At 46.0% G+C, this 18,513-nt stretch overlaps 1 protein-coding gene across 2 annotated transcripts; it reads left to right on the top strand.

The window, feature by feature from the left end:
- Window positions 1–174: 174 nt before the first annotated feature.
- DDX5 (DEAD-box helicase 5) lies at window positions 175–18,191 on the top strand. Of its 2 annotated transcripts, none has more exons than XM_068262858.1 (13): window positions 175–314; window positions 4,398–4,563; window positions 6,368–6,464; window positions 6,552–6,685; window positions 10,398–10,463; window positions 11,412–11,553; window positions 11,638–11,798; window positions 11,875–12,047; window positions 12,707–12,817; window positions 13,992–14,053; window positions 14,135–14,194; window positions 15,223–15,441; window positions 17,469–18,191. In XM_068262858.1, exons 1-13 carry the CDS (start codon window positions 286–288, stop codon window positions 17,882–17,884), a joined length of 1,836 nt encoding a protein of 611 aa, XP_068118959.1. In that variant the 5' UTR covers window positions 175–285; the 3' UTR covers window positions 17,885–18,191. The 2 variants fall into 2 exon arrangements, with proteins under 2 accessions (XP_068118959.1, XP_068118958.1); XM_068262857.1 differs by having other exon boundaries at window positions 6,549–6,685.
- Window positions 18,192–18,513: the final 322 nt, after the last annotated feature.

Below are 18,513 nucleotides of genomic sequence, written 5' to 3'. Positions count from 1 at the left end.
TCTCCTCTCCCCTAAAAACTGCCTCGAAGAGGGTGAAGCTGGCGCCGCTGGGCCGTACAAGTGGCGCAGTAGGGGGGCGGAGCCCGCCCTCAGCAGACATGGCGGAGCTGTAGATCCGGCCGCGGCGGAGGAATGTGGGTGACGTCACGGTGAGCAGGCTTCGCTGATAGGGCGGCGCTTAACCGGCTTCTCTCTCTCTATTTAACCGGCCGGCAAAGCGTTCACACCTTCCTCCTTCAGCCGCCTGAGACGACCGGATCACTTTACGCCGGTACACCGCGCAACATGCCTGGATTCAACGACAGACCCCGAGGGTGAGGAGGCCGGAGAGTGTTGTCTGGCGCGGCGCGCGCTGCTATTTATAGCCTTTTATTCGGTTTTTGTATTTCGGTTTGTTGTGCCGCTCGGACGTTCGCTGTGGTGTTTGTGGGGGGAGAGAAGCACCGAGTAAGCGGAGGGGGGATGGCGGACTCCTCTCTCGGGGCAGCGCGCTCGGCTGAGGGAAGCCAGGCGGCTCCATGCGGCTGTCGCACAAGATGGCGGCTCTTTGTCTTCTCACCACAAGATGGCCGCCGGAGAGACCGTCAGCCGAGTAACCGTCCCTGCGCAGCTGTTACTGGGAGGATTCCCGCCTATATGTGCGGATAGGAAACCAATACACGCGATATCAATGCTTTCCTGGAAATAATCGGCTTAGAGATTATATTAGTGGCTGCCTGTGATGTGGCGCAGTGATCGGTGTTTGGGGTGTAGTCGATCGCCGTCTATGGGGGGTAATCACTATAGAGAAGTGGTAGAGGATTTGTGTGGGTTGTATTGAGGTCTATGGGGGGAAAGGTGGTCTTTAATGATCTGAGTCTGGTTAATCTGATTATTGATTTTTCTCCTGTTGGTCTTATGACTGGATGATCGATCAGAAACGATTAATCGGATTTATTCAGCTGCTATCCAAATCCATCAAATTTAAGGGATTGTATTGATGCAGTTTGGTATTATGTATATTTTAAGGAATTGTATTGTCAATGGCCACTTTGTGTGAAGATGTGACGTTGAGGGCTGCTTGGGTGGTGATCTCTGTATGAGATCTGGTTGTGTTCCTTTTTTCTCATATAGACATTTTAGGATCAGAAAGGTGGATGTGTGATGGGGAGGAAATCTAAGATGGATGCCATGTACTGTATCCTCTGTATGGTAAAATGGGGTTTGAGGGCTGGCCTTTTTAGGGAGGGCACTGTGATTGGCAGACGGTGGTTGGTTTTTTTGTGTAGTTTCAGTATACTGCACTTGCTTATGTTTCTGCTGCCTGATGGAATCGTTATCTAACGCGGTATTGTGTTGTGTAACCAGCAATGGTGATGTGCCTGGCTGTAGGAGGGCATTATAGTGATCCCTGATACTGTCTTGCATATTGGGGGGCTTTAGTTGACCAGATGTATTACATTGGTGGTAAAAATTTTTAATATAAAGTTTGTTTTTATATTTTCTGTGGTGATGTATTTATGCTGCTGTAAAACAGTTTACTAACAAGGCAAGCACTAGACCAAGGCCTTGCTTCAAGGCATAAATAGCAAGTGTAGATTTGAAGGACCATTGGCACTAGGGTTTATAGGTACTAGAGTGTGCCTAAGAAAGTTGACTCCAATTTATTTAGTTTAGCACATTAAATACATTCTTCTACACATCTCTCTTTTAGCATGGCAGTCGGGAAGTGCTCAAACTTAAGGTGGCTATTAATACAATCCTGTGGCCAATCGTTATTTCATGGGATTGTATTAATGGTCAGCTAATGAGTGTCTTCCCACTGCGTGCTAAAACGGACCTGTACTAGGTTATTTGATCAGAAATGTGGAAAACGATTAGCCAGATCAATTAACGGCTGAAACCTGCTAACCATATTGATGGTGGTTTGGAAAATGGATTAATTTGATCTAACTGGCTGTTGGAAACTATGGGGTGCAGGGTTGTATAGTTAGTGAGTTATTAGCAATCTTAGGCTCCCTGCACACTGCAAATCCGTTTTCCGATTCCGTTTCCGATTTTCCTTGAATACATTCAACAGAAAAACGGATCAAAAAACGCAGCATGCAGTTAAGATTAAAAATCTGAATCGGATGTAAAAACAGATTAAAAATCTGAATCTGAATCTGATTTGCTTGCAGTGTGCAAGAGGCCTTAATGCGCCTTTTTTATGCTGCAGCCGGAGGTTTCCATAGTGCTGTTCAGAGTGACTGGTGCGTAGCAGGTAGCATAGACTACATGTATTTACAATAGGTGCCTCCAGCAATAATGTACATAAAGCAGAGTTGTGTATATACAGTTCATATTTTATAAATCCTGTGAGGCTTATTTAAGTCTGTACCCAAATGTGTTAATTATTGGTTCTTTATGGGCATAGATATTTTAATGGCTGGAGTTGGAGTTTTCGGCAAGTATGCAGGTTTTATATGGAAATCTGTATAGAGGTGTTTCCCAGCATGTAATGTACGCCGGATTAATGTTTCCACTGGGTGATCAGACGTTTCATGTATGACGCACAGCTTGGTGACTCACACAGCCGGAATCGGGTGGGTTATTCATCTTGGCTGTGTAGACGGGAGGCGGTGCTTATGGCTGGAGATTGTAGGGGTTGCCTTTTTCTCCAATGTTCTGGAGCTACTGCTTGGCTAGACAATGCTCTGGGACATTGGTGGTTTTATTTGTGGGAGGTGGAGGTTGTTTGGTGAAATGGCGCGTCGTGTACTGCTGGTGAGTTCCTGGTAAATTGCTGGTACAGCCTGTTCTCGGAAAGCCTTTGTGTTTCTTGGAAGAGGATGTAGCTGTGCTGCGTCTGATCTTTCCTCTGATTACATCACTGCGGCTTGCATCACAATCTCCACACCCAGCTGAGCTTGCGCCTGCGCCCTGTGACGCAGCACAAAGCAGTCGTGTTAGAACGGTGACCTGAGATTGAGATCATGACTCACATCTAAATATATGTCCTGCGTTTACCTTATTACGGGTCACTTGTGGATCTGCCCTTTTTTATAGTCTTATGAAGCTAGACTGATATTAATGCAGTAGAAGCTTGTTATGGTAAACTGACAAATGCAATCTAAACACAAGTGGGGTCTTTGCCTGAAGCTGTCGGCCTAGATTCTATATATTTGTAATTGTGGAAAGCTGAAGTATTGACTACCCTCACTCAGCTAGTTGCACAAAATGAGTTTCTACCAATTTATTGTTGGGAAGCTATACAACATGTTAGGCTCTTACTGCCTAAGGAAGAGCAGAATTTTGAGGTGGACAATTAAACATGTCCTGTTCTGACATGTTGTTCCTGCTGGAGATTTAACTTCCTGACTGTCCTGTGTTTTTCATTGGTCTGTTCCAGGAAAATAACAATTCATTGGGCTCTATTCTCAAAGAGCCAAATTTTATGCAAAATTTTACCACTATATTCCCGCCAGCGGTAAACTCCGCATTTTTTCCACATTCACGCATGTTTTCCGCATGCGGGAAAAAAGATGCGGAAACAGCCATTATTCATGCGGGAATGATGCGGTAAAAAGGTCGCATGAAAAAGTGTTAAAGTCCAGCAAGCACAGCCCTTAAGCCTCCACACTTCATTGAAGTCAATGGGATCCGGAATATATCACCTACTACTTGTAGGTGATAAAAAATCGGTAATTAACGAAGGAATGATGCGCCTGAACATTTTTGAGAATTGATCTTTTATTGCGGAAAATACCGACTTTTGCGGAAAGTTTTCCGCATGAATCCCGCACTTTTACCACACTTTCCGCATGCGGAACATTTTGAGAATTCCAACTTGACGGTATTTTGGGTGCAAACTTCCCACATGTACTTTACCGCATGCGGGAAGTCTTTGAGAATAGAGCCCGTTGTGAGGTGCTGCCTTAAATCTTGCTGGGATTTTGGTAAAGCAGGCCATGCGCTCAGATTTTCCCTCTTATTCCTGGTAGATCTGATTACTCTGAATTTTTTACTGAGTCAGGAAGAGATAAAAGCTATTGCCAGGCTAGTTATGCCAAATGCACTTTTGGACAGCAATAACTCTAATCTTAAAATTAACATTAAGTTATGCAAGCTGGATTTTGTATTTGTTAGACTGTGCATAATTGGAATATGGCCAGTGGTAGTTGCGTGAATGTGATGGGGCTGGTGACATGAGGTCTGCTCTGGTAGTTTATAGGGGTGTCTTGTGTAAAAAGGTTAGAATTGCGCATTGACAATGAAAGCCCCAGTGCTGCAGATGGCTGAATTACTGCTGTAAGGAACGTAGTGACTGTAGATAGTGGAACAGCTAAGAGCTGTTAGTGGCCAAAACTGCTGATTAATGCTGTAAAATAACACTCAGTTGCTACTATTGTGTTGATGAAATCTTTTTCTTTTCTCAGATTTGGCGGAGCTCCCCGATTTGGTGGGAACAGAAGTGGAGGATCATCTGGCAAATATGGAAACCCAGGTGAGCGGCTTGTCAAGAAGAAATGGAACTTGGAAACTCTCCCAAAATTCGAGAAGAACTTCTATCAAGAGAGCCCCGATGCTGCAAGAAGAACTCCGGTAAGAGCTCAGTACCTGGTTCCTAATTGCTTACCTCTGGGAATGTTGGTGTACAAAACCTGACTGGGGCTGTCTAGACTCTACACCAGGGGTGCCCATTAGGTAGATCGCAATCTACCAGTAGATCGTGGAGGACTTCATGGTAGATCTCAACCCCACTACAGTTTCCATTCTGTATATACAAATGTGCTCCAAAAATTGTACATACCGTATTTTTCGGACCATAAGACGCACCTGACCATAAGACGCACCTAGGTTTAGAGGGCAAGAACCAGGGAAAAAAACAAATATATTAAACCTGGTGTGTCCATGGTGCAGGGAAGTCTTGTGGACCTCTTCCCCCCTCCCAACTCTATCTAAGCCACATTACCCAGCTAAAGTAACCGCTGCTGACCCCCAGCTACACTAACCCCTGCTGCCCCAAAGCTACAGTAACCACCAACTATAGTAATCCCCACTGCCTCCCTGCTCCAGTAACACCACCTACACTAATCCCACCCCCACCACAGTAACAATACTACCTACCCTAATCCCCACTGCCTTTACTACAGTAATAATACCAACTACACTAGTCCCCACTGCCCCCACTATAGTAACAATTCCACCTACACTAATCCCCACTGCCCCCCACTACAGTAACAATACCACCTACCCTAAACACTACCACCTACACTAATACCCACTGCCCCTCACTACAGTAACAATACCACCTACACTAATTCCCACTGCCCCCCAATACAATAACAATACTGCCCCTCACTGCAGTAACAATGCCATCTACACTAGTCTGGAGATAAACAACGTTTGTACATACGCATCGGGAGTGACATCTGGCAGCCCTCTCTATGCAGGCACATGGCTGAACTGGTGGTCAGGAAGTCGCCAGGGGATTCTGCTGATGAAAGCTGCTGCAGGCCCATGGGTAGTCCGGGGTCAGCAGGCACACGGCAGGTCCGGGGTCATCTGGAAAATGGCAGTTCTTGGGTCAGCAGGCACATGGCAGGTCCGGGGTCAGCAAGCACACGGCAGTTCCGGAAGTCAGCGGGCGCATGTCAGGTCCGGGGTCAGCAGGCATGGCAGTTCCGGAAGTCAGCGGGCGCCCGGCAGGTCTGGGGTCAGCAGGCACACAGCAAGTCCGGGGTCAGCAGGCACGGCAGTTCCGGAAGTCAGCGGGCGTATCAGCAGGTACACGGCAGGTCCGGCGTCAGCAGGTACACGGCAGGTCCGGCGTCAGCAGGTACACGGCAGGTCCGGCGTCAGCAGGTACACGGCAGGTCCGGCGTCAGCAGGTACACGGCAGGTCCGGCGTCAGCAGGTACACGTGGGCGCGATGACATCATCGGACGTCCTCCGGGCTGTACTGCGCAGGCTCAGAACTACTGAGCCTGCACAGTACAGCCCGGAGGACGTCCGGTGACGCCATCGCGCCCGCGTGAAACGCAGAAGCCCAACCTGGCCAGGTCGGCCGCCGGAGAGCACTGAGGGCACATCCTGCCTGCTACGGGCTGGAGGAAGCCCCAGGTAAGTGGATTTTTTTTTTCCCCCTCACCCTGAACCTTCCCTTTAATCAAACATATTCCAGAGTATAGTGGACTTAATTACTAGGTCATTGAGGAGATTACTTCATTATAGTTGCTGGGTGGCAAAGGCATATGAATAACAATGCAGATTTGGAGGCATTTACATGTGAAATGGCTGGTATCTCCAAATTCAGGTTCTGTAGGCTGCTGCAGCTTTTCTTACTGAGTAGTACTAGTAGCTGCTGTTTGCACTATTGGTGCTAAGTCGAACCTTTTTCTTACAGCAAGAAATTGAGCAATACCGGAGGAGTAAGGAAATCACTGTCCGTGGATACAACTGCCCCAAGCCAGTGTTCACCTTCCATGAGGCCTGCTTTCCTGGTAATACTTTTTCACCGTTCTGTACACACAAACTACTCTTGCACAGTATCACTAGGTAGTCTCTAACCTTTCTTTTATCCCCAGCAGACAGCCTCATGGATGTCCTTAGACGTCAGAACTTCACAGAACCAACTCCTATCCAGAGCCAGGGCTGGCCGGTTGCCCTGAGCGGACTGGATATGGTTGGCGTGGCCATGACTGGATCTGGAAAAACACTTTCAGTAAGTTTTTTTTTGTTTTTTTTTTGTTTATAAATATGAATTAAAGAAACATAAGCTCTGTTCTCTGCTGTGGCAGGAAAGACTGCCTCAGCCCAGAGAATCGTGAGTGACTCCAGCATGTGTACAGCGGCCACCTGACATAATCCCCATGCCTGACCCTTGTCTTCCCCACCTGCTGGAATGCATGGTCTTTCACTCTCCACCCCCTCTGTAGCAACAGGTGCACCACTAGCCTGCAAGGTATTGATGCATCTGTACAGCATTAGCACAGTACTGTTGCCCAAGAGATCATGTACTGATCCCTGCTAGGTGACAGTACATGCACTAATTAAGACAAAGTTGTTCACCATAAAGCCATTTCTAACACTGTATCTGTAGGTTTTTGTAAGTTATAGGCTGAATCCTTGTTCCCAGAGCTGTCCCAATTCTCCTAACCCAGCTTCTACAGGACATTTTACCAGGGCTGTGGAGTCGGGTCAATTTTGGGTGCCTGGAGTCGGGGGAAAAAATGCACCGACTCCTAATGAATTTAAACTGTAATTAAAATAGAAAATGAGTTCTTTCTCAGATAATAGTCATCATAAATTATACATACAGTAATAGCTGTGCTTAGTCCAACAATGAAATAAACCTATCAAAATTAGTTACTTGTGCTGCTTCAATAAAGCAGTCCCCATATTTTTAAAGTCAGATATAAACATCTGATAGTTGCTGTATAGATGTGTACACAGGAATCTTATCTATCTATATACATCTATGCTGTAAGTATAAAGCCTGATGTGTAGCCGTGTCACTAATAGAGATGGTCAAGGAGATGGAAATCTGCATTGATTCTGATTTATGCAAATGTACGCACTCTTTGCTCATGAAATCAAATAATTTGATATGTTAAAATTTGGTTTGGTGACTACAAATTAAATGATACCTGAGACAGAATTTTTTTTTTTTTTTTATATACATTCCTGGGGCTTCTTCCAGCCCCCTTCAGGCTAATCAGTCAGTCACTGTCCTCCACCACCACCCAGATCTTCTGCTATGAGTCCTGGTAATTCAGCAGCCAGCGCAGTCCAGCTGCATGCCGCTTCCACAGCCAGGAGCGTTCTGCACCTGCGCAATAGTGCTGCGCAGGTGTAGTACGCTCCCGGCGGCAGAGTGTGCATGCGCACTACGCCAGACTGGCTCAATTACCTGGACTCGTAGCAGAAGATCCGGGTGGCAGAGGACAGCGAGGGACTGATTAGCCTGAAGGGGGCTGGAGGAAGCCCCAGGTATGTATAAAACTTTAATTTCATCTGTCATGTTTGTTACACATACATATGCTCTCCCCACAGAGCTGCAGGGAATCCACTGAGAATGTTGTGCACATTGAACAGGTGTTGTCTGTCACCCATAAACCTGGTTCAGATTGTGCATGAAGAATGTGTAATAGAGGAAGAATCTCCTCATTCCCCTGCAGAGTACCTGCACATCACTCTTACATGTACCCACACTTACATTGCCTAGGGCCTGATAGATGATCAGATGTGTAATAGAGGAAGAATCTCCTCATTCCCCTGCAGAGTACCTGCACATCACTCTTACATGTACCCACTGTCACATTGCCTAGGGCCTGATGTTTTGTTCTGTTCTTTACCTTTTACAAGTACTCTTACAAAGCACTAGTTTTAGTCTGCAGTGTTCTCCCCAGAATTTTTTTCCAGCCGGGTGGCATGAAAAAGTAGCCGGGTGGGAAATTAAAGGGAACCAGAGACGTTGGGGGAAAGGTTTTATACATACCTGGGGCTTCCTCCAGCCCCATAAGCCTGGATCGCTCCCACGCCACGTCCCCCGCTGCCTGGATCTGCCGGTACCGGGTCTTGTCATTTCCGCGAGTCGGCCGTAGGACGCGGCCAATTGTTTGCATCACAGGGGCTCCCTCCATATACCTACGCGTGCAGCTGCAAACTGCGCAGCCGCATGCGTAAGGGTATGGAGGGAGCCCCTGTGATGCGGACAATTGGTCGCGCCCGCCGGAAGTGACAGGGCCCGGTACCGGCGATACAGGAAGCAGAGGATTGCGGCGTGGGAGCAATCCAGGCTTATGGGGCTGGAGGAAGCCCCAGGTATGTATAAAACCTTTTCCTATTTTTCCCTATCCTTCCTCTCTGCTTCCCTTTACGGTCACCATGTGTGGGGAAGGAGGGTGATGTTGTCTGCTACTACTAGGTGAGAATGGAGAGGGAGGATCATGCTGGGTGCTGCTTGCTGGGGAGAAGAGTAGGTGGAGCACGCTGGTTGTTACCTGGTGAGGTAGTCATGCTAGCCGCTGCTGATAGGGGTAGAGGATTACACTAAATGATGCTAATGGAGAAAGAGGCATCTTGCACTGAGTGGTGCTGTTTTGATGGGCAATCAGATAAAGTGCTGCCAAAGCCGGATTAATGCCAGAAAGGGGCTGTGGACAGGGTGACTAATTAGGGCCAAAACCACACATCCCCACAGACTGTTTTGTTATCTCATTCAAAAAGTCTCACAATAATTTTGGCTGACAGTAGTAGTAAACCCAGTGTAGACATGCTTGTTGTTTGTCTATGCTAATCAACATGCACTACAAAGGAACATAAAAGTGCTTGGGGGTTTCTGCTGTGGCTTCTACCCTTAAACAAAATCAAGTACAGGTAAGCAGACATACATACTGTATACAGGAAATACAGTATATAGAGGACAGAGGGGGGTTGAGTAGAAAAAGGTGAATACAAACTGAAGGGAAGAGGAATAGGTGTGAGTCTGGGAGATAGATTGCCTTCGAGGGACGAGAGAGAGTGTGAAAAGGACTGGGAAAGGGGAAAGAAAAAAAGAGGGAGAAAGTGTGTAAGAGACAGAGGAAAATGTGTAAGAGGGAGAGTGAGAAACAGACTAATGCAGAAAAGAAAATGTGAGTGCACAGCACACTGCAGGAAGTCTGCAGACTGATGTCCAGGACAGCTAGCTATGTAACCTCTCCAGGCAGAGCAGTGGGGGAAGGGAAGCAGTAGTAGCTAGCTGTAAAGTTTTCTAATACCTGTCTTGAGAGACGGCAGCTGAGTCACAAGGATTCCTTTGCTGGGGGGCCATTACTGATATCAGATAACCATCTGCCCTGCTGCTGCTCTCCCCGGCATGAATGAGCGTTGCTCCACGCTGTTCTCTGTGCTGTGACCTCTGATCGGGGGAGGCTGGGGAACGTGCTGAGAAAATTCCTGCATGATGGTAAGACAGAAGGAGGAGAGCCCGTTCTCTGCACTACTCCGGCAGATCAGTGACTCATCAGAGGGAACACAGCAAGCCCACGTTCTCTCGGCTCTTTCTCTGTATGCCCCGACCTCTTCAAAGCTCCCGCGGTCTGGCTGGCTTGTAATGTCAGGAGCTGAGGAGGAGGGCGGAGATTGTATCAGAGTGACAGCGGCCAGCTCCAATGCCAAAGCCGCTGCGCACTTGTGCTGGATGAGTGTGGAGGACGGCAAATATGCCGTAGACAGGGATTAGTGATAGTGATCACAGCAGCCGGGCGGGGACTGACCACCAGCCGGGCGCTCCGCCCAGTTAAAAGGCTCTGGGGAGAACACTGGTCTGACTAAAGGGAATAAATATAGCAGTCACCATATCCTTAATTCCTAAGATTGATTAGGCCTACAATGAGAAATGGATATAAACATGTGTGCCTCCATAATAAGTGATGCCTTTCTCTTTTCAGTATCTGCTTCCTGGAATTGTCCACATTAATCATCAGCCATTCCTACAGCGAGGAGATGGGCCTATTGTAAGTATCTTCTTATAATGCCTTTCAAAGGACATGACCTCTGAAATGATATATTTTTGGGTAGTATTTATATAATGACTTGGACTTGATCCCCAAATTTCATATATGGTCTATAATGCAGCATATCGTGGCTAAAACCATTGGAGTGATTTTCAAGGTACTGGGAGGGTTAATAGCATTTAACTTAATCTAGCTACTTACAAGCTTGGCTAAACCAGAATTATCAGTGTACTATATGTCCTGCAGCCCAACCATTTCAGTTAGTTTCAGTGAGGTGTAAATATAGTCAAATTACATAAAGACCAGTCTTTGGTTTTATGCAATGTTAGTTTGGAAAAAAATTGTATTCCACAAGAGTATCTATTTCGCTCTCCATAATTCTCTTCAGAATTTTTTTCTCCAAATTAAATGGCCCATATCTGCAAATGGTCCATTTTCGTAGCCTTTTAAAATGCTAGCTGTGTACCATATGCTGGGAATACACAGGTCGTTTTTTTGGCAGATTGTTGGATAATTTCCGACATGTTCGATCATGTTGCTGCTCAATTCCTGATAGAGGTGAATGGAAAGAGAATGAGCAGAAGATAAAATAATTGAGTGGCAAAATCTATCGAGCAGAAAAAACCCATGTATTCCCAGCATCAGATCACCTCACTATGAAGAACCTTGATTACCATACTGTATGTCAAACTAGCATCTAGGTAGGAGGGAAGAGTAGTTTTCAGTGCTATCTGCATCTCTTTTCCAGCCATCTCCTACATTATGGGTTAAGAGCGAACTGTAGAACCTCCATATGTGATGTGAATATGATCAGGGTTCTGTAAAAAATGGGGTGTGTTGAAAGGTTGACTTGTAGGCAGATATCCTGACTGACGTAAACCATACTTACAATCAATAATTTTGTCTAAAGTTTCTTGCCATCACTGACCTCTGGTCCTCCCTTCTCAGCTCCTGGTGCTGGCACCTACCCGTGAATTGGCTCAGCAAGTGCAACAAGTTGCAGCCGAATATGGCAGAGCTTGCCGCCTAAGATCTACCTGCATCTATGGTGGTGCACCCAAAGGACCACAGCTTCGTGATCTGGAGAGAGGTGAGATGAGGACTAGGATATTGTGTAGCTCTGATCTACTTTGTTTACTAGATTAATACTCTGCCTCCCTTTTTTTAAAAATAGGTGTTGAGATTTGCATTGCTACACCTGGCCGCTTAATAGATTTCTTAGAAGCTGGGAAAACCAATCTGGACCGATGCACCTACCTTGTCCTTGATGAAGCAGACAGAATGCTGGACATGGGATTTGAGCCCCAGATTAGGAAGATTGTTGAACAGATTCGAGTAAGTACCCATCTGTTATATTTCACCTTCTCTGCTTTCTGTGGAATGTTCTCCTGACTGCTCCTGTCTCCTCCAGCCTGACAGACAGACTTTGATGTGGAGTGCTACCTGGCCAAAAGAGGTGCGACAGCTGGCAGAAGACTTCTTAAAGGAATATGTGCACATTAACATTGGAGCCCTAGAACTGAGTGCCAACCACAACATCCTTCAGATCGTTGATGTTTGTAATGATGTGGAGAAAGATGACAAGTACGTGTAATACATTCCTTCTGCTTGGCTTGCAGCTTAAAGCAGTCTTGAGTGAATACCTTTATTTAGATAACAGATGTTGGCTAGCATACTTGCCTGTGTGCCAGATGGGACAGTACTGTCCATGGAAGGCTTTTGAAAATAATTCCTGAGTCCGCTGTAAGGAGGTAGGACTGTTGAGTTGGAATAAAATCATCCAACCTGAGTAGTTCTAGAGCTTTAAATAAAAGCTAATGAATCTTAAACGTAGCCGGGTATGGCATCTTAGATCTTAGCAGATGCCCCAATTGAGTGCTTTCTAGCTTAACTTGATGGCTGTGGTGATTCATCTGGGTTACACTGAGACCCTTAATGGGGTTTTCAACCTATTCAACATTTGAGAACCGCATTCCTTAACAATATTTGAGTTGAGGGCATCTTCTAGCTTCCATTCCTGTCTAAGCAATACAGCTACCTATAGGAACACATGATTCAGTGGGATAGTGGAGATTGGGAAACCTACCTTGTGATGGCCTTAGTATGGGTAACATGAAAAGGTTCACTTAAGCTTTATGAAACTTTACAATTCTATTTGGCTGAAGCTTACAAATGATGTGTACATTATATGGTGGCATGGCAGAACCGCTACATGTTTGACATTGGTTGGTGTAACCCTGCAGGCTTGTCCGTCTGATGGAGGAGATCATGAGTGAGAAGGAAAACAAGACCATTGTGTTTGTGGAGACCAAAAGACGCTGTGATGATCTCACACGGAAATTGCGCAGGGATGGGTAAGTGCAGTTAATGACTTGACTTGTGTGTACAGAACATGTCTCCCTATAGCCAGAAGCCTGCATTCGTTGTCATGTATGGACCGTTTTGCTTGTCCTAGGTTTTGTCACATTATGCTATCTCAGTGTAGGTGTAAATGTAGGCTGAGTTCAAATGGCTTTGGATGAGCTCTTAAAGAGAAACCATGACCAATAATTGACCTTAATCCCAATCAGTAGCTGATACCCTCTTTTACATGAGAAATCTATTCCTCTTCACAAACAGATCAGGTTTCTCTGTATTGGCTGATGCTGTGAAACCCCTCCCACAAACGGAAGAACCATGGTCCTGGCATCTTCCTGTCTGTGAACCTTGTTGCATTGTGGGAAATAGCTGCTTACAACTGCCAAAAAAGCAGGCAGCAGCTAAATCACTTACCAGCAGTAAAAATGTCACCATGTGATGTCTGAATATAAATCAGGGGCTTAAAGATTTTGCAATGGGCAAACACTGAAGTTCCTCTTTAAGGTCCGTTCTTAATAGTTATATGCATACATGGGGCTTTCTCCAGCCACCTCAGCACCAATCGCTCCCATACCACCCTCCACCTACTCGTTTGCCTAGTAGAAACTCTGGCAAGTCAGAAGGCAGTCCTGCAACTCAAAGCATTCTGCTTCTGTGCAGTATGCTCCTAATTTGAGCAGGGCGCCAGGTGGAGCTTCTAACAAGCAAACAAGGTGAAGGATGTTGTGGATTGATCAGTGTGGAGGGTGCTGGAGGAAGCCCCAGTTATGTAATTTTTTTCTTTACATGTTTAAACAGTGAGAGTGATGCCACTAGAGCATCTGAAAGCTGACTGGAGTGCTTCTGGTCACACAATCAAAATAAAACAATTTTTGCTGTGGACTCCTTTCATGCAAGGCGACATCTGATTACTAAGCCACTGCTATATTCAGAACTCTTCAAGATTAACTTTAAAGCTGTGCAGATCATGTAGACTGAATGTGAAAACTGCTAAAACAATCCACGATAAGGATATGCAGAGCTGTGCATCACAGTAGGTGAAGGGCTGAAACAGTGAGAATGTTAGAATTTTCCAGCCCCTGTAGCCAAATGAAAGTACAGAACAGTAATACGAGGCCTTGAATCTAGTAAACATTGAAAGCTCAATGAAAATCTGTTTTCTTAATGCAGGTGGCCTGCAATGGGGATTCATGGTGACAAAAGCCAGCAGGAGAGAGACTGGGTTTTAAATGGTATGTACTCTTCCAATTCTTCTGAATTATTTCAAGAATTTAGTTTAGTGCCCTTGCTTAATATTTGTATTTGTTCTACAGAATTCAAACACGGCAAGTCACCAATCCTCATCGCCACAGATGTAGCTTCCCGTGGTCTAGGTCAGTATCAACTGCATGTCACGTGTCTGCTTCAGGATTGGTTTATTTTTTTTAAAGAAAGTTGACTGCTTTCTTTAACCTCTGCAATTCTCAGTTTTTTTCACAAAGGTGCTGTCTTTGAGGCCTGGCCTAGGCATGACATTTGGAGGACTCGAAGGGGACGGAGGAATAGTGCAAAATCGGCTGGTACTGCTGCCAGTCGGGTAGAGGTGGAAAGCTTTGAACTTCGTGTGCCAGTAGTCTACTATAAAGTCTCTTGCCTTTTTGAAAACTTCAGTTACAACCAAAAATAACCGCTATCATTCTCCCCATCTTCCCTCTCCGCTCATGCTTTGCATGCTAGTCATAGCAGTACTGTTAGACACAAGGAGAGATTCGGTGAGGATCTGGCCCCCAGGAGAGCGTTACATTGTAAGCCTCTTGTAGAGAATGATTGGCGGCTGAGTACTGGCACATGATTCTGTAGAGGGGGCAAGTGGAGCAGCCCTCCTCACCTCTGCAATCCTCTCACCATCCTCCCTCGCCTGTACCGTAGTCGTCATGTCAAGACCAGCCCAGAGGGGACACGTTGGCTTCTTGGAAATCTCTTGCCTAGACGAGACATGTTTCATAAAATAGCCCGCGCTACCGGTGAGTTTCCCCCGTGATTAGACATGGGGAGACGGTGGTTTGTTGGGTCTTGGCAAGACAAAAATGCAGTGGTTGGCCAGAGTGAGCTTCTAATGAGTGTGTGGGGACCTCGGGCAAATATTCTCGTTGATGGTCCTGAGTGGCGCACATGAGGAGGCTGGAGCCGTACTGCGGAGAAGCTAAGATGTCATTTGGTAGGGAGTCGTGGGGAGTTGAATCCTCTCGGTAAGCAGTTTGGGTGCAGAGTAGTGTAATGACTTAGTAGTGGTATCTTTAACGTCTTTCTTTCAGGTCAGGCTTCCTGCTGAGAATTTACTCTAACTTGTATCTTTGCTCTGGCTGTTGTGGTGTGCAAATATCATTTTTGCCTCTATTTGCCACGCTTCAACACTTTACAGATGTGGAAGACATCAAATTTGTCATAAACTATGACTACCCCAACTCCTCAGAGGATTACATTCACCGAATTGGCAGAACAGCTCGTAGCACCAACACTGGTACAGCCTACACCTTCTTCACACCAAACAATGCCAAACAAGTGGGTGACCTGATCTCTGTGCTGAGGGAAGCTAACCAGACAATCAACCCCAAACTGCTCCAGATGGTGGACGACAGAGGTAAGCGGTTACCCTGCATTCAGCTGTTAATATTGTGGCCAATATAGTGGAGCACTTCATGGTATTAGCCAATACTAGAAACTACATACTTGGGCAGGTAAGGTGCAATTAAGGCTAAGGGCCTGAGCCACTGACGCAGTGGTGTCCGCTTTTCAGTTAAACATCAATGTCAGAGATGCAGAAAAGCGGACAGAAGCGGATACAACTGCATCGGTGGGCTCAGGCCCTAACTGAACTCCTTAGATTTAGAGATTTTTACCTCTGCAGATTTTATAATTCGGTCAGTGTTGTCTCTGCATTTGAAAATACTGCTGGTAGTCTTTTAATGTACTCTTTATAAACTAGTTAAATAACAAAGCTATTCAGGAACTAGAACTTATTTGCTGGGAATTGACCATTAATAAACCCCACCTCCTTATTGAAAACAAACCCTCTTTGAAGCCTGGAGCTCTGTGGCCCGACTCCTGGCTTCCAGTGACAATTCAAACTACTGACAACCTGGTGTTTTATACCTGTTAAATAGCTAGTTACTGAATTCAGGGACTAGAATTGTGTTTTAAAATTCATGGCCTTTAGAGGTTAGGTGGTTGGTATGCTGATCCTTCCCAGTCCTCAGTCTGTTCCAATCCTGCACTGTCCCATGTATACCTACTAGGTCAAGTAGTTCTTTGCTACTCTTTGGGAAGCCTTCAGAGCTTTTTGTGGTGGCCAGAAACTTTCCTCTACTTGGGTATGAGTCTAACCTGAAGCAGTTCCCAGCAGGGTGGAATGAAAATTGCTAAGCATTGTTCAGCATTGAACACTGATAGCATTGTCCACTAGAGGGCAGATGGGCGCAGTGCTGAATGAGATCTTTCATGCGAACCTAGCACAGTGATAAAACACGGTTTCCCTGAAAATAAGACACACTTATATTTTACCCTTCAAAAAATGTGCTAGGGCTTATTTTCGGGGAGGTCTTGTAGCCATCACCTTTAGTGTATATAGGCTGATTCCCCCTCTGCTCCCTGCTAAATGAGCCCTTGTGGCTGTCAGACTAGCAGATCCCCCAAGCAGCAGACCTGCTCCTGCCCGCTTTACAACTTAGACCTGGCCCCCCCCTGCAGAAAGTCCAGATCCTCTTAAAAGGTCGTAAGCGTCGGACCTTCTCTCCCCCTTAACCCCCCGATCAGTCCCCGGCCACCTGCCCGCTCGCAGGCTTGAACACAGCCCAAGCGGCAGACCTGTTCTCCCCGTCCCCCCACCGCCTCTTTACCTTACCGCTGCTAGCACTCGTGGCCCCGTCCTGCAGAAAATCCATATCCTCCTGTTTATTGCCGGCATAATTCACACACTGCAGATTAGCGGTGACGTGTGGTAAAGCCAGCTAATGTATCCAATGAGAGCTGCCCTATACAGGAAGTGATCTTTGTTTACTTCCTGTATAGGGCAGCACTCTTATTGGCTACATTAGCTGCCTTTACCAGACGTCACCACTAATCTGCGGTGTGAATTATGCCGGCAATAAAGAGGATGTGGATTCTCTGCAGGACGGGGCCACGAGTGCTAGCAGCCTGGAGGTAAAGCGAGGCTGCAGGAGGGGGGACGGGAGAACAGGTCTGCCGCTTGAGACTTCTTTTAGAGGGATGCAGGCTAAATTTTACTAGGGCTTATTTTAGGAGTAGGTCTTATAATTCAAGCACACTCGAAATATTTACTAGGGCTTACTTTCAGAGGCTGTCTTAAATTCGGGGAAACATGGTACATTTTTATCATGCACTTGAATCTCATGCCAAAATATCAAGTTTAGTATAGAACAGGCAAGGTTAAGGGGTTCTATTTTGTCATTAAAAACTAGTGTTGGTACTGGAATTGGTGGCCAGTGTTTAATAGACTGCAATCCTAATTTCTATATTGTATACAAGTGATGGGAAGTTGCTGCATCATGAAAGATGCCCTCAAATCCCTTCAGCACCCATGTAACCTACTAGTTGCAGTGACCAGCTTTACACATCTCTTAACATAACCTTTGTTTTGAATGCCCACAGGACGCTTCAGAGGCCGTGGAGGAATGAATGACCGTCGTGACAGGTTCTCTTCAGGCAAGCGGGGAGGGTGGGACCGGGAAAACAGAGGTTTTGGCGCTAAGAGAGACTTCGGAAACAAATCCCAAAATGGCTTTGGAAATAAATCCCTAAACTTTGGCAAGACTCAGAATGGCTTCGGTGCTCAGTCCTATAACGGGAACAATTACAGCAATGGCTACAATGCACAGGGCGGCCAAGGAGGCTATCGGGGTGGAGCACAGCAAAATGGCTCCTACCAGGCCTACGCAAGCCAGCAGTACACAGCAACCATGCAGAATGGAATGACTCAACAAGCATACACATACCCAATGGCCACTACTGCCACAACAACGCCAGCCTTGATTGGATACCCGATGCCAGCGGCTTACACACAATAAAACGCACAGTCTAGTGTCTACATTTGTTTTATTTTATTTTCCATACCTGCTCTTTATATTGTGTTTTTCAAGAAACAGGATAGTTATTTAAGTCTCTACAGGAGATGCTGATTGTCCGCTGCCTGGGCAGTGACTGTAGTGCACTTTTTCACTATTTAAGTTAACTATTTTTCTCAACATTCCTGAAGACTTTTTAGTTTTTTTTGTACTAGAAAATGCAGCCAGTGTTTCAAAGTTTATTGTACAGTGATTTCAAGTACTGTAAAGGGGGGCAATGCATGGCCTTCAATAAACATCGTTTAACTCAGCAGGTGTCTTTTTTTTTTTTTTTTCTGGTGGCGAGATGGAATGTGTGGTGTATAATAGTGTGCTTGGGGAAGGCTATGGTGGGTAATGGTGTGCTTGGGAGGCTTTGCAGTGCTGGATTGCCTGGCCACCAGAGGGAGGGGCATAGCCTAGTTGGGGTCCAGAGGCTTTCTCCTCCTGAGGTAAGTATCATTTTTTTCATTCACTACTTTTAAAGCTTCAGATGCTAAACCTTTAGCTTGGGACTGGATTGGCTACATGGTTACAGTAATGTCTGAAAAAATCAAGCAGGACTGCCAGGCAGCTGGTATGTTGCCCTTGTT

This window comes from Hyperolius riggenbachi, chromosome 12 (genome assembly GCF_040937935.1).
Source record: "Hyperolius riggenbachi isolate aHypRig1 chromosome 12, aHypRig1.pri, whole genome shotgun sequence".
NCBI classification, from domain to species: Eukaryota; Metazoa; Chordata; class Amphibia; order Anura; family Hyperoliidae; genus Hyperolius; species Hyperolius riggenbachi.
Note: the sequence above shows the minus strand (reverse complement) of the source record. Positions and strands in the feature narration are given on the sequence as shown.

Coding starts and splice junctions, on each gene's coding strand:
- DDX5 (XM_068262857.1), top strand. CDS start 286: ATGCCTGGATTCAACGACAGACCCCGAGG. Junction 6,465..6,548: donor CCATGAGGCCTGCTTTCCTG/GTAATACTTTTT, acceptor TTTTATCCCCAG/CAGACAGCCTCATGGATGTC. Junction 10,464..11,411: donor AGCGAGGAGATGGGCCTATT/GTAAGTATCTTC, acceptor CTCCCTTCTCAG/CTCCTGGTGCTGGCACCTAC.